General features: G+C 38.4%; 1 protein-coding gene across 3 annotated transcripts in view; it reads right to left on the bottom strand.

The window, feature by feature from the left end:
• Positions 1-1,426: 1,426 nt before the first annotated feature.
• The window catches only part of wdfy4 (WDFY family member 4), a 65,367-nt gene continuing 51,857 nt past the window's right edge, over positions 1,427-14,936 (bottom strand). For all 3 annotated transcript variants that reach the window (XM_017723912.2, XM_017723921.2, XM_037538539.1), the window contains exons 50-63: positions 13,995-14,114; positions 11,867-11,984; positions 11,653-11,762; positions 10,617-10,770; positions 10,170-10,261; positions 8,949-9,161; positions 8,445-8,577; positions 7,542-7,699; positions 7,267-7,425; positions 6,212-6,391; positions 4,841-5,023; positions 4,292-4,388; positions 3,444-3,564; positions 1,427-2,194 (exon numbers count right to left, since the gene is read on the bottom strand). In XM_017723912.2, the coding sequence (XP_017579401.2) occupies positions 2,128-2,194; positions 3,444-3,564; positions 4,292-4,388; positions 4,841-5,023; positions 6,212-6,391; positions 7,267-7,425; positions 7,542-7,699; positions 8,445-8,577; positions 8,949-9,161; positions 10,170-10,261; positions 10,617-10,770; positions 11,653-11,762; positions 11,867-11,984; positions 13,995-14,114 (1,905 nt within the window). In that variant the 3' untranslated portion in view covers positions 1,427-2,127. The remainder of the gene's footprint in view (positions 2,195-3,443; positions 3,565-4,291; positions 4,389-4,840; positions 5,024-6,211; positions 6,392-7,266; positions 7,426-7,541; positions 7,700-8,444; positions 8,578-8,948; positions 9,162-10,169; positions 10,262-10,616; positions 10,771-11,652; positions 11,763-11,866; positions 11,985-13,994; positions 14,115-14,936) is intronic.

Genomic DNA, 14,936 nt, shown 5'->3' with positions numbered 1-14,936 from the left:
CAGCCTTATTATGTCTCAAGATGTATAATTCAGTAATTACATGGACTGCAAGACTATTCATGAACTTCAAAGCGTTTTTCTAAAGTTAATAAGTGTGTAATAAGAGTTTTGACCTGCTGGTAATGACCTCCTGGCCATTGAAAGGATTCATTTATTTGCTAGGACAAAACATATATGAAGTATAGAGTAATGTGGAAAAGTCAGAGGCATCTCTTTATTTATATAATTTCTAGTCAAATCAGCCAATATGTACAAGCTATTCCTTTTTCAGGTAACATTTCTGAGGCTTTTATATATAAGGCAATTCACTTGCATAAGGAAGGACTTGCAATGGACTGACCACCCCTGAGTCCAGACCTCAGCATTACTTAAAAGTGTTTGAGATCATGAGCGGCAGAAATGCGGTCTGCTTTAAGAGTGAACTTTGGAGTTGTGGAAAAATATTTCTGCAGATTTCCTTTAAAAAGCTGAAAGCATGTTGTCCCCAAATCCTGTTGAAAACCTTGGTATTATTTTCAGTTGTTAAAGCGTCTGAGTATTTTTTTGTGGAATATGTTTTCTAATGTCTTTCCTGATGATGAAAAATGTGTACTTAATGCCCATTTTAACTGGAAATTGAATAAATGAAGACATCTGCAAAGTACTGTATATTGTTTGTTACTAAACTATTAACCTGCGAATAGTTATCTAGGTTTGAGATGCCTGTGAGGTTTTAGTAATCAGTAGTTGTTCTTTTACAATTCTATAACTTGTGGATGTGGGAGGCTCAAAAATGTAAGTAGCACAGTAAACTGTGGTTCGTTAATGATGGGAGTGAGGTCGCCTATGGTGTCAATCTATGCCTGTGGTTATGTTATTTAAAACAGCACTGTTTAGACTTGCACAGTGCAGACAGGTTGTCTGAGAGGAGCTATTAAATCCCAGACGACAAAATATTTTCATGAAGCTTAGTGCCACACTGCGCAAAATAGCTATGGTTTAGCATATACAGCAAATATATCACTCTCTACAAAATGTTTTTACAATTACAGAGTACATGCTTGTGGGAAAGAGAAGGTCATTTTGGGCCAGTTCACTATAGAATTAATACTTCTGGGTTTTTGGTTTGGTGAAAATGGGAGACTGGGAGGTGGCATTCCATGCTTTCATGTTAACAGGACATGTCTTTGTAAGCACTGTTGCGGCAGCAAATGTAAAAGTACTGCATGTGACAGGATCCAGTTTAACACATTGCTCTTGCAGCTAAGTGGGTCAGAGATTTTATGAATATCTATGACAAAAGTGCTTGCTTTACATTTCTGTAAACCGAAATCCAGACCAGTGCCTTTTCTGGTATCTGTAGGGAACTCCCACTCTAACTGGCTGGAGAAGGTTGATTCAGCCCTTCTGTTTCCTATGATTCCCAGAAAAGAGTGGAGACACCACAGAAACTGTAAACATTTTTATTCATATTCAATTACAGATTAAAAGGCTGCCAATACAAAATCAACATAATTACTGTGAGACAAAAGCAAACCTGCCTTCAGGAATATATGCAAAATGTAGGTTGTATTCACATTTACACAATGCAGACCTTTTAAAACAGTAGTTTATGATTCCATACAAACTGGATTCTAGTAGAGAACTGTGAGCAGAGGCCTGCTGCTCACTGAAAGACATATGCCTATACAACAACAAAACATGAGCTAACTAAACACCATAGGGAAAATAAAAGAAGAAGAAGAAAAACAATCTACAGCTAGGATAATGCATGGATTGCAGACAGCTGGCCTAGAAACTCCAGCAGGCCAAAGTTTCTAAAATAAACATGGTTCAGCTTTGGGATCATCTAAGGAGATGAAGGAGGGGAAACCTACTCTACAATAAAAGTGATCTGCAGTGTGGCTCAGACTGGGGAAAAAAACTTGCAGCATCTTTCGTTTCTTAAATAAGCAGTGTCCTTTTTCTGGCTCGGATCAGAACGTCTCATCAAGTCCAAGAAAGTATGTGTCATCCCTCAAGCCCAGCAGGCTGTGTGCGGCTTTGTGGAGTCAGCAGCGGTGCGGGGAACAGGGGGATGGGCTGCTGCTGGGCTGCAGTCCCGGCTGAACGGTGTGTGGGCTGTGATCGATGCTCAGTTGACTGCTTTTAGCCCTCACAAGTCCAGCTGAACACTCTGCCCCAGGCATCACCTACCAGCAGTGTGCCATGAGTCCTGCATACGCACAGACAGAGGGAGAGAGACTGTGTATAGGATTTCATTAACCCTTTAACACTCAGGCTTCCTTTTCTCATGTCTACACTTTAAATCCAAATGTTTACATTTTAAAGAGTTTCCAGGAACACTTTTTAAATGCATCACTGTGTTGAGCCATTCTCTTGCTTGAGAACAAAGGGAAAGTTTGACTGTAACATCAAATAAATACCACTGTTTAAAACTGGAACACCATGAAATAAGTTTTCTCTTTAACATGTTTGTTTGATGCTGCAGTCAAGCTTTACTTAATTTATTCTCAAATAAACAGCTCAACTAAACACTACAGAATAAGTTTAAAACAAGTTTAAAACCTAAACATTCACTGTGTATAATCAATTTCCTTCATTTTTCATGTTGTTTATGTATAAAAATACTTTAGAATGTTGACATGCAAATGAGCCAAAGGCTGGCTTTACATTATGGAACTTTCATGCAACTGGTTGCAACATAGTTTCTGTGCAACTTGACAGTGTAATTCAAAAACAATTACTTCACTAGTTAGACAAATTAGAAGCTTGTATTTTTGGATTGATCATATTGCTCTTGCCACATAAAGTAAACTGTAAAGTTTACACACAATTTTACATTAACATGTTTTTATCTTGATATTTTTCTAAGCTGTCATTGCCATTTTATTATTTATCTATATAGCTAAAGAAGAACAAATGCTAATACAAGCAGTCATTTAAACAGCTGGCTAGCTAAGGCAGCTGATGACAAAAACGTCAGCTCTGTTGTCATTGTTCAGGAAATGGAAAAATAATAAGCAGTTTAATGGTCCAATAAACCATCTTCTGTCATTTTCTAGTGCACTGATCCACTGTAATCAACTGTTTAATAGCATGCTGTTTGACTTGATCACATGATCTGTTAGTGTGTTTTTGACTGGATGTTTTATGGAACTTAATTGACAAAGTTGAGCTGCTTGCAACTGTTGTGACTGAGTTTCAAATAAGTTTCAGGATGCTATAAAGAAAACTTAAGTTCAGGTTTAGTTTCATTTAGGTTTCAAGCAACTATAGCTGCATTAATACTTCACAGTGCAAAACCAGCCTAAAGGCTTAAAAAAAGCTTGTGAGTAATGGCTATTTATACAATGAGATCACTAAAGATCCAGTAAAACTCTCAACAAACCAACTTTATTAAATCAGGCTCCAAATAGAAAACTGGCCTTTGTGTGTGAAAGAGACTGGCCTTTCAGCCATACCTGGATATGGCCAGTGCAGAGACAGCAGGGTTTTTCTTGTATCGGCGCCGGGAAATGGCTTGACTCCGGTTCAGTTCTCGATACAGGACCAGGTGTCTCTCCCACCTCATGCGGCTGTGCTCTGAGAGAAGCACACAACAAGCAGAAGAGTGAGAAACGAGCCGCTGCTTTTATTAATGGTCAGCATGTTGTTAAATTGAGAAAAATACATCTAATATAAAGCCTTCACTGTTACAAAGAGTTCCCCCAATTTAATTTGTGCGTTGTGATACTTATATGCTCTGACGCTGTGCTGTAACCAATGTGCACCAAATTGGATTTGGGTATTATTGCTTTCTAAATTGCATGCCTACATCAGCGAAATTGCTCATCAGTGTTTACCGGCTGTATGTTTAATAACTTTGCCCCATAATTCCTTGCAGCTAGCCCTAATGCCTTGCACAAACAGTGCACAATTATGAACTTTTCTCTGGATCTCTCCGAGTCAAACTTCCGGCTCAGTGTCTCAGCCATGACACTTAAGAGTAGATACAGTATAACTGGATTTACAAGCAACGTTTTTGAAAGATGCTCTGTGTTAGATTCCCGCTATTTCATTTCACACATTACACAGATATTAAAAATAGACACTTTTATCATATCACAGTGTTGTTTTCCCCAGTACTACAAGAAATTTTTTGTTATATTGTTTTCATGAACCTCTGCATTAGATGCATTAGAGAAGCTCATGGTTGAAATGGTCTTATAACCAGCCAATCTAATCCAGCACAGCCAGAGGCAACTAAAGAGTGAAGAAATTCCAGGCTCTTGTTCAATGCTGCTGTTAAGGTGAAGTGTATTAGTGTTACCTGTGTCTTCGGTAGACGGGGATACAGCGTGCCCCAGAGACTCTGAATGCTCCTCGTGTCCAGGTAATTGTACCTTTGTATATGCAGTCTTCCATATCTGCAAGAGAGTCACACAGCTAATGAAGAAGAAGAAAAAAAAAAAAAATCAAACGCAATAGAGGCTATAATCATAAATCAAATCTGTGGGCCATTGATGTAGCACAGGTCCATGCTCCAATTTGATGCCTAATTTAGAAACCATTTTGATTTAATAACTGCTCTTAGCTCATCTGAAGTGAGCAAATGTTACTCCCAGTGCTTCCTTGGGACTCCATATCACAGCCCGTGAGGCCTTTTTCAATACCGCAGTCATCATATTTGAATATTTTGCAACAGTATTACCTGACTATTAAAAATAAGAAGAGGAAGAACAGGAAAGATTTATTACTTGCACAGAGAAGTTACTTGTTGGAGAACTATGCTCATTTAAAAACTCATGATGGAATATAATCATCAATAATGCCTCAAACAGAGAAGTCCACAGCTTGTATAGATTTGTAGGGCTCTCACCCTGACGACGCCGTCTGCACAGCCGGTGATGATGACGTTGCGCGAATCCCACTCGTACTTCTGTGTGAAGCAGCAGCACAGGATGCTGCCCTCTGGACCAAATGGGGTGTTTGCAGAGGCCAGCAGCTGACCTTTCATTGTCCACAGGTACAGATGTGTCCCTGAACATGACACAATCTCACTCTGAGATAGAAAAAGAGAGAGAGAAAGGGATAAGAATGTAAAAAAAATTAGGAGTGCACCAATAATGTTATTTCTGACAAGGTAATGATAATCAGTAATTACCCCCCTACTGGGGCCAATAACAATAATCAATCACTTTATTTTTTGCAAAAATACACGAGACCCTACCAGATACTTTGATCTAGAGCAAATTTACAGTTGTATGCAAATGTTTGGGCATCCCTGGTCAAATTATATGTTTTGTGGATTGTTTAAGTGGAAATAAGAAACGAAAGTTATGGCATAGGAAATATCTTGTTTTATTTTTTTCCAGTATGTTAATACTGGAAAATAAATAGCAAATAAATAGAAATTGTTATTAGTTTAGAGAAATTACACATGAATGTTTGTTAAAAGAATATGCTAATTTATTTTCATTTATGAAAATCAACAAAACATGCAGTTTGACCAGGAGTGTTCAAACCTTTGCATTTGACTGTACAAAGTAACTGAAAAGACATTTTTTTATGCTGTTTCTGTTTGGACAAACTGTCAGTCTTCCACATGCAGCGCTGTGGGCTTTACTGAGTGTGCAAAGTTATTGGTTGTAATTATGGGACAAAAAACTCAATATTGGACTGATAATCTCTCATTTATCAGTGAATAGTACATTGACCATGAGTAGATCATGCACCCCTAATAAAAATATGTGTCAGGCTTTGAAAAGTTCAGACGTGACCTGTTCCTAGTACCCGGAAAGGGGGATGTAATTAGTATATGGATGCTGAAGAGGAAGTGATCTGAAAGTGGCCATAATTCATGTAAGGATCACATTTCAATACAATGTCGGGAATTCATTTCCTCTGTTCCAGACGTGAACCAGACAGAGAAGTGTGAGAGCTTCGGCTCCAGTGTTGAGGGAAGGATGTGCCCTCCCCTTCCTCACCGTGCTGGAAGGTTCTGGAATACCCCCAGCCTGTCTGTGTGACCTGGAGCACAGACAGTACAACTCCAATCAATCAGCACACTGAGAGCTACCCAGCAGTGTGTGCTCACCGCCAGTGCTCTATCACATAGAACAAGAGGCAAGCAGCTAAAGATGTACCAGACCAGTAGCGTACATAGACACATTATGATGGAGTGAGAGGATGTAGAGGCAGGTGGGAAGCTACAATGAAGAAGCTGCAAACTGCATGTGTGTAGACTCACAGTCAGATCATTGATGGCCAGGGCAGACACACCGGAGGAGTGTGTGGGTAGCTGCGTGATGTAGCTGAGTTCCTCTAGGTCCCATAAAATGCATGTCTGGTCCTGAGAGCCACTGATTATCACACTGTGTGCCTCCGATGCTACCACACAGGTCACTGTGTCTGTGTGTCCGTACAATGCCTGCGAACATGATTAAAATGCACAGTCAGAAGAAATTTTTTTTACTTCTTTATTTTTACTTTACATTTTTCACCCTTACATTTGTCAAAGCCAGTTTACACTGTCTACCTAGGTCCACCATTGCATGATGCTATGGACTCTATTTTTTAGAGGCTATTTTTTAGGCTATTTTTTTTTTAAATGCCACTAACGCAACCTCACTGGACAACTCAACATGCTTGTAGAAAAATACTAACTGCCAACTCTGTTATGTCAGTTAACAGAAACTCATATTGGCCTGCATCACACTGTGTGATGGAGGAAGAAGGAGGGTGATCCTCCATCCAGAGAAAGTGAGGTCAGTTATGTTCTCTTAATGTCTAGATGTTTGCACTTGGGAGAGCTGGAAAAGCATTCTTAAATTTAGTTAATGTTACCTTAAAAACCTGAAATCTTTGTCAATTTTTTCTAGTAGTCCATAAATTACAAAATCTTCAATCATTTTATTTCAATAAAGGTGCCAAAAGCTATATTTGGAGCAATGGCCATTGTGACCACTATGGATAGCAATTCAGATGGTTGTAGATGCTATTTACTCTAAGCATAAATAGATGTATGTTACTATGTAGACTTACATTCAGTCTTCATAACATCATGATATCTACACTTAATGTGTTATTTTATAATTTTAGATGTTAATCAAAAATATCCTGGAATAAAAAAATAGTAACCCTAATCACATTTACCAACTGTTGCACTTATCACTGTCCTGTTGGGTTAATTTGCTTTGGCTAAAAACAAAAGTCTATTTAAATGCTAAAAACTAGTTGAATTCATAATACTACTTTTCATAATTTCTTAGAATCAACAGATATTTGCATAACAACGTCTCTGACCTGTTTGAGTTTAATGTGTTTGAGTTTGTCCTTACTGATGGACATATCCCACACACACACCACTGAGCTGCTTCCAGCTGTGATGAGGGTGTTGCTGTTGGGACAGGCAGCACACACAGCCTCACCCCAGTCCGATAGACCTTCCCACACTGCGAAGTCCTGGTACATACAACACAAGCCATAATTTAACACATGCTTCAAAAAAGTCAGTGAGAGAATGAATGAATAAGTCAGTGAATGACTGAATGTCTGGATGAATGTAACATATAAAACACCTTCTCTGTTGTGGAATTCCCAAATGAGCATGTGTTGTCATAAAAACCCCAGCAAAAGTATGTGTTCCAGAGCGGAGGCACAAGCAACTTGTTCTTTTCCACGACCAACACATCTTTCTCTCCACAAACAATCTGACCAACCGGTCCGTGCATGAGCTCTGGGTGGATCCATAGAGAGGCAGCATTATTTTCACAGCAGCTCAGCATTACAGTAAATGGCAGATTATGCAATCGAAGCATCTCTTGACATCTACACTCTAGTCTGTACCCACTTTCTATTGCATTTTTTAATCAAATAAATTGTTGGCTGCATTACATGATTAAAAAACAAACAAACAAAAAAAAAAAAAAAAAAAGATATAACTGACCAAATATTGCAACTGAAAATTGCTGTAGTGCAATACAGTGCTTTCTCCTTGTGGATCACACTGATGACAAAGTGAAATGTAGGATGAAATGGAGAAGGGAGGAAAGAGAGTAAGAGAGTTATAGTGTTTGAGACAGAGAGAGCAAGTGAGAACGAGAGAGAGAGAGAGAGAGACAGAGACAGAGAGAGACAGAGACAGAGGGAGAGAGAGAGAAAAAATTTTCATCTCATTTTCCAAAGAGACCCTTTTGGGATATTGAGATTATTAAATAAGCCTCAGTGGCAGCATCATCAAGATGCGCCTAACAAATAGAATGAGCTGCTGCCCCTCTGCCTGAGAAAATTAGCCCATGAACAGTCTAGCCAGCATCTTCACTGAAGCCCCTATTGTTCCCAGCGGACATGGCCCCATCTTGTAAAAAAATAATTGAGGATGGGATAAAATAATAAGGTGGCTAAGAATGATTAAATGAGGGTATTTCTCAACCACACTTGCGCATAATTTCTTCTTGAAGTCTGTGTGAACAGCTCTGTACCTTTTATGGGCTGGGCCGAGGGCTTCAGTTTGTCCAGTCTGAAGAAAAATGGAATAATGTGATTGGATCCGGATCCGTCTTTGCTTATAGAGCTCTTGTGCGCAGCGCGGCTGGGGTGAGGCTTGGTGAAGAGCTGCCAAACAAACATTTATTATCTTAAATGACCGATTCGTTTATCTAAAGGATTTGGCCACTGAAATTCTGATGGGCTGATTATTATTGTATACTTATGGCTTCTTTCCCCAAACACAGAAATATAATAATCAAATATAATTCAGGACTAAAAAGTATTAATAAAATTACAAAACAAATGTATACATGCCAAAGAACTTTCAATGACAGTGTTTTAGTCCATGAACTAATTTATAAATCTTGTATAGTTTATAGTAAGCAACACTGTGCTAGGAGTTATTATTGAAAGCTTGAGCATGTGCGAGTGAGATGTCTGTTCCTCTTGGTTTAGTACTTCCAAGTGTGCTAAAAGCAGGTTCTGTTACTGAGCACCTGTCTGGGGATTTGACCAAAGTTGCTGATGTAGCCGAGGACAGTGTTTTTCTTCAGTGGGTTCTTCATGCTCTCTGCGTCGTGCTTGTCTGTGTAGAAGTAGGGGTGAAAGGTGTTGAGGGCCTCCACTGCAGCTGGACCCTGCTGTTTGTAGCCAAAGATCAGATCAATCCACAAGTGCAGATTTGCACTCACGTAATCACTCTCCAGAGCCTGGGGAAAGGCCACACAAAGTCAATGACCACATCTAGGAGCCTGGAAACTAACACAAAGCCAAAATAGAACTATTGTCCCAATAATGCAGTAATGGCTTTAGCTGACAAATGGTACGGACTTTAAATGTGAAACAGGAAACATTTTAATGCTTGTGTGATTATAAACGCAAGAAAAAACATTATTGCACTTGAAACTGGGATTACATTAAAAACACAGTATCATCAAGATCATAAGAAAAGTTCAAGGCTAAAGCTCTCTTTTTTTGTTAGTGTTCACATTTGTCTTCTTTCTTGTTCAATGAAACTTTGCTGAAGAGGGCATGAGGGCTAAAGCAGTCCTAATAAGACTATTTTTAATATGGGGGAAACAAGCCAAGCAATAGTAACGAATATAACAACAGCAGTGGAGGGTCCCTATATTGTCTTTAGTTCATTTGCATATGAAGGAGAATGAGAGGACAAAATAGCTCATTTTGTGTGAACTGGAAACGATACAAATATTGCTCAGTAGATTGGGAACTGATAAAGCCTAGCCCTTATATGCCTGCAGGCACAGCATGGTGAAAAAGAAAGCATTCATTCCAATAAGCAGCAGGCTACAGTAATGGAGTTATGAGAGAGTGCAGATATTGTGCTTGTGCTGAATTGGCCCTGTTATCATGTAATGACAATGGCGTTAAGTAGAGTAATGGGGCTTTCTTGATGAACTCAACAAGTGCCTATTATCTCCACAACAGCACAAACTAGAGCTGAGCCAGAAGCATTTAACTCTTTCCAAATGCATCCAGCAGCATACAAATGCCAAAAGGTGTTTACATAGAATACAAATACCATGGTGATTTTATTTTTGTTAGACGCTGTGTGTACAGGGCTATAGCTATGGTGACAGCCTCTATCAGGGGGAAGAGCAGAATGGGAGATGGTACTGTGGTGCAGAAGCTGCTGATGTTGGGAAACTGGGTTGACAGTCCTTAACTAACTGAAAATGCTGAGATGGATTACTGACTTCTCTGTGAATCCGAATGAACTCCTGTGGGTCTCCTTTGGCCCATGGTGGCAAAACCACATCACCCAGAGAGGTTCCGTCCTGCATGCAGCCTGTAATTGCAAGCAAATAAAAACAATATAGCGTCTAATAAAATAAAGTGTATTTAACTTGAACTGCAAGTACCACCAAAGACATGCTTATGTGCTACATGAATGTTTCCCAAACTGGTCCTCAGGGCCAACAAGACCAGTGACAGTTTTCCTTCAACACTGTGTGTTGTAAGTTTGGTTGTAGCAAAATTGTGGAACGCCTGAGGGGCCCTGCGGACTGGGTTAGGAAACCCTGTGCTATATTACACAATCTTTCACACAGCGATTAACTAGACAGTGCGTGATTTATTTTATTTTATTCATCTATTTGTTTGCCACTAAGCTACTTATGCAAAGGCCAACGTCAAAGTCTTACCAAACTCAAAATTATTGGAGTTGACGAGGAAGTCTGGCAGGTAGTAAAATTCTGGAATGAGCTCTCTCACATCACTCATGTTGTCTCTAGAGGCCGATTCCCACTCTTTCTGCATGCTGTGGAACATTCTCTCAGGAACATCAAACGATCCACCCTGCATATTCCCATAACAACAATGACAGAAACACAACAGTCATTTACAGGCAATGTAAGAAAAAACAAGCCAAGTTAACTGAATCAATCATTTTAAACCTTAATCAAGGCCATCACGGTGGAGGAAAAACAATACTGCATCTCTCAGTGACAGCACTATGGCACATTGTTATTTACTTGCTACAGCTTAGTTGAGGGTTGCTGCTTCAAAGCAAGGTGTCTAGAGAGAGACAGTCCAGAATCAATTCATCAGAATTGACTGAGGCTTTTTCTATGGGTTTAATTCCTGATGGAAATCTCCAGAAAACGTATGTAATTTGCAGTAAAAAGATTACCCTCATTGAATGAAAGTAATAAATACTGTACATAGCAAATGCAGTTAGTGCCCCAAATCTTGTTATGAATATTACTGTACAGAGGAAAGCTGTTCATGTGTGGAAAATATCATTGTGAAGAGTCATCCTAATATTTGTATTGTGTTATACAGAATATTAAATATGCATGACATTTTATTTTAATCAATTGGTTCCTACTCTATAAATAAGATATTTTTAAAGAACAAAATGTGGCTTTGCACATCACTGATGCGAGAGAATTTATTTGCATATATATTAAAATTCTCACTTTAATTCACTTTTGCAAAAACAAAACAGTTCTTGCAAATCCCAACAAGGCAAAAAATAATGGAACTTCTTTCATTTAGTAAGCTTATTTGCAAAATTGCATTTTGTAGGAGATGTACTGACACTGTTTTTTTTTTTTAAACAGTGAAGCTCTGGATTTTGCCATCATTTAAGAATGAAACAATATGCTCAGTACCATATTATTTGACAACCAGAATGACAGTAAGTCATTTTTCATTGTGTATGCAGCATAGTTTTACCTGCAGAGAGAGGAACGTTTGGGAGAAAGGCTCCATCCTCACCAGGTAGGACGCCACTATGATGGCTGAGGAATAGTGTGTGCAATAATGACACTGTGCAGACAGATCACCTGTAACAATGATAAGCAGCTCCTTACAGCATGAACAGCATGCATTCTTGCACAAATGTTAATTATTTTTATAAGCTTGTAATGAAAGTGAATTGAAGTTTTACCATCATTACTCTCTACTTCATTATATCGTTGAATGAATTTCTCTCTCCTTTTTTCAGTCTGCGCACCCATCGGTTTGGACAGATCCCTGAATGTTGTAGGGGATGACAAATCCAGTGTCTAACAAGCAAGGAGGGTAGTAAAAAGATCAAACTCAGTGATAATGTAAGGCTGTATCAGGTGAAGAAATCAGTACAATCTCTTCCAAAGAAAATACATGAACAGACAGACAGACAGTTAGCAGTAATACACCAATCTGATTTGTTCGATAAGCACCAGTACTGCATTAAATGGACCAGATATTGATATTTCAATATTTTGTAATTTCTTAGTATGTTTATAATATTTTTTATAAACCTTTGAGTTTCAATATAATTGAAAACTGTAGAATTCTATGTATCTATCTATCTTTTTTTTTTTTTTTTTTTTTTTTTTAAACCTTTATTTTACCAGGTAAAATGTTTGAGAACCAGTTCTCATTTACAAACATGACCTGGAACATGACATGGACCTATCTATCTATATCTATCTAAACATACATACATATGCACTGTGCAAAAGTCAGAGACCAGCCTTTATTTATTTAGTCAATTTAACTATTAAATTAGTTAATAGCATCTTGAGAGCTGCACATTCTTTCAGATCCATAATGTTGAATAGTCTCACAGTAGAAAGATGGATGGAAGCAGTGGGGCTTGATTTTTTCCTCTCTCTCACAGATGAAAGCTTTAAGTTCTGCTTATCTGATGGTCACAGTTTTGGTCTTCTACCAGATCTACATCTTTTAATTTATTTTTGGAACTCCAGTTTTGGAAACTCATTTATTTATTTATTTTTATTTATTATTTATTTATTTTCCTTTGATTTCCTCCTTCCTTATGCAAGTGGATTATCTTATATTTTTTACCTAATATACTGCCTAACCTACTGTTGATGCTCCGTTAATACGACAACACACAAGTGTCTTAACAGAGCAAAGTTTTCATATCAGTACTCTGTATTCTGGCTGATACCAGTTTGGATAGCTCAATCAGTTCCGGTCATGACTGTAACTAGCTATGAGGACACTGAGGTCCGGCCCTCAGTAGTTACAGAGGAGTTTTTCATTTTTTCTCCACTTATGAGATTTAATGTAGTAGGCATTATGACAATGTAGTAGGTCAGCCCACTCAGGGGCACAGTCAAGTGTATCGCACATCAACCCAATCAGTTGTGGATGGAACATGTATGTTTTTTTTTGTTTTTTGTTTTTTTTTATTATTAAGATAATGAATTTTTTTTTCTGTGAGCCGTCACTGTATTATGGCCAATCAAAATAATGATGTCCTCTGTCAAACACTGCTTTATTTTTTCAGCCCTCCAACCACTGCTTAGCAGCTTCTGTTATCCATCATTGCCTTAAGCCTTCAGTTCTGCAGTGACTGATTCTCAGCTGACCTCAGAATATCTGTAGTCTGGCCATAGACTGAACTGCCTGCTATGTTTACCTACGGGACTTTGACTTCTTCAGATGTTGAGGAATATCGTGCAACATAATTAAGAAATCAACAAACATTGCGCTGTATTTTGTCTAATAAACTGTATGAGTATCCCTACTTTCCTGTTAGCTGGAGCTGAGTGGCCTTTTATGATTTTTAACATATGCTTTTCAGTAGTCGGTGAGGACCCAAAAAAAAGAGAGAGAGAGAGAGAGAGAACCAGACAAGCAGAGATAGAAAAAAAATTGAATAAATTTGAAACTATGACCTGATTTCAAATAAATTTGTTTTGACATGTATTTTGATTTGAAAATTCGTTACTAGAACAGTACATGCAGTTTATGAAAACATGGAGGGGTTAAGTTGAGGAAAAAGTACATAGTTACAGAGGACTAAAAAATTTGAAATAATTTGTTTTAAAAAAGAACAGTTGGTAGTTGGTGTGATATGTATATTACATAATTAGTTTATTTACTTTGTAATGTAGATGACTTTCTGCAAACAAACCCCACAAAACTTTGGGGCCCAGTTACAGCCCTGGTATCAAAGAACACTGCATCTCTAATAGACAGTTACATACATAGATATAGAGGTTTACATGCAGTCAGACAGACAGACAGACAGACAGACAGACAGATAAGATTAATGTTACCTCTGATTCATAATCAGCAAGGATCCATGGAAACACTGGATACTGCATCAAATCATTGTATGTCCTTCCAGCTAGCGTGTTCAAATGCATGAGATATTCAAAGTTGGTCATTTCTCCTCTCTGTTAAAAATGAAGATAAAGACAGTTGATGCACCACTGTACCACAAAACAAAAGAACGCAATGCACAAGCATAACATACGAGCGCCAGTAATGTCCATGTGCAATTCACAGAGGAAAATGGCCTAAGAAACAGCCAGTGTAAAACGAGCAGCCTACAAAGACATTAAACGCACACTATTCAAGAAGGGAGTTCGTTTTCAGCTTCCGTACCCAGCTCGACTGCGACTAAACTACAACAACGAGCCCAGAGGAAGCTTTGGAATTCTATCACGAGTGGTTTTCTGCAGGACAGTAAGAACATTTCAGCATTTGAGCAAAGAGATGGCTGACCCATATAGATGCAGTCTGGGTCTGCTGGAACATTGACTTTGCAATTGTAATATGATTGCATGTGTGGAGTGGTTTGGGACGGACACACGGGCATCTGGTTTGCCTTAAAGGTGTGCCATTTGAATTAGTTTTCTTGCTGCTAAAAATTTTGCAAAGTTTGTAAATAAGTTGGATGTTCTAGACATCAAGATTTTTCAATGGTCTCCTCCGCTGAGGATTGTCTGGTGAGTGGAAAATATTGGAAGTCTTGGAGTATAGTTAGGAGGCACACAGCCTGCAGTTGACCAAGCAGTCGGAGGTTAAGATAGAGAACAGTTAATTTTGTTAAATTGTTTTCTTCTAATAATTTTTTCGTTTGGGTTAGGGTTAAGTCTTATATGTTACTTCATGGTCAGGATAATGCTACTAATGTGTTCTCTTCTTTGCAGGCTTGCATCTTTTTTTTTAGGGTCGATTAATAATTTTTTGTTCATATTTTACATATGGCTAAT

This window comes from Pygocentrus nattereri, chromosome 5, assembly GCF_015220715.1.
Source record: "Pygocentrus nattereri isolate fPygNat1 chromosome 5, fPygNat1.pri, whole genome shotgun sequence".
Classification (NCBI taxonomy): domain Eukaryota; kingdom Metazoa; phylum Chordata; class Actinopteri; order Characiformes; family Serrasalmidae; genus Pygocentrus; species Pygocentrus nattereri.
The sequence above is the reverse complement of the archived record's forward strand: the minus strand, read 5'-3'. Positions and strand labels throughout refer to the sequence as shown.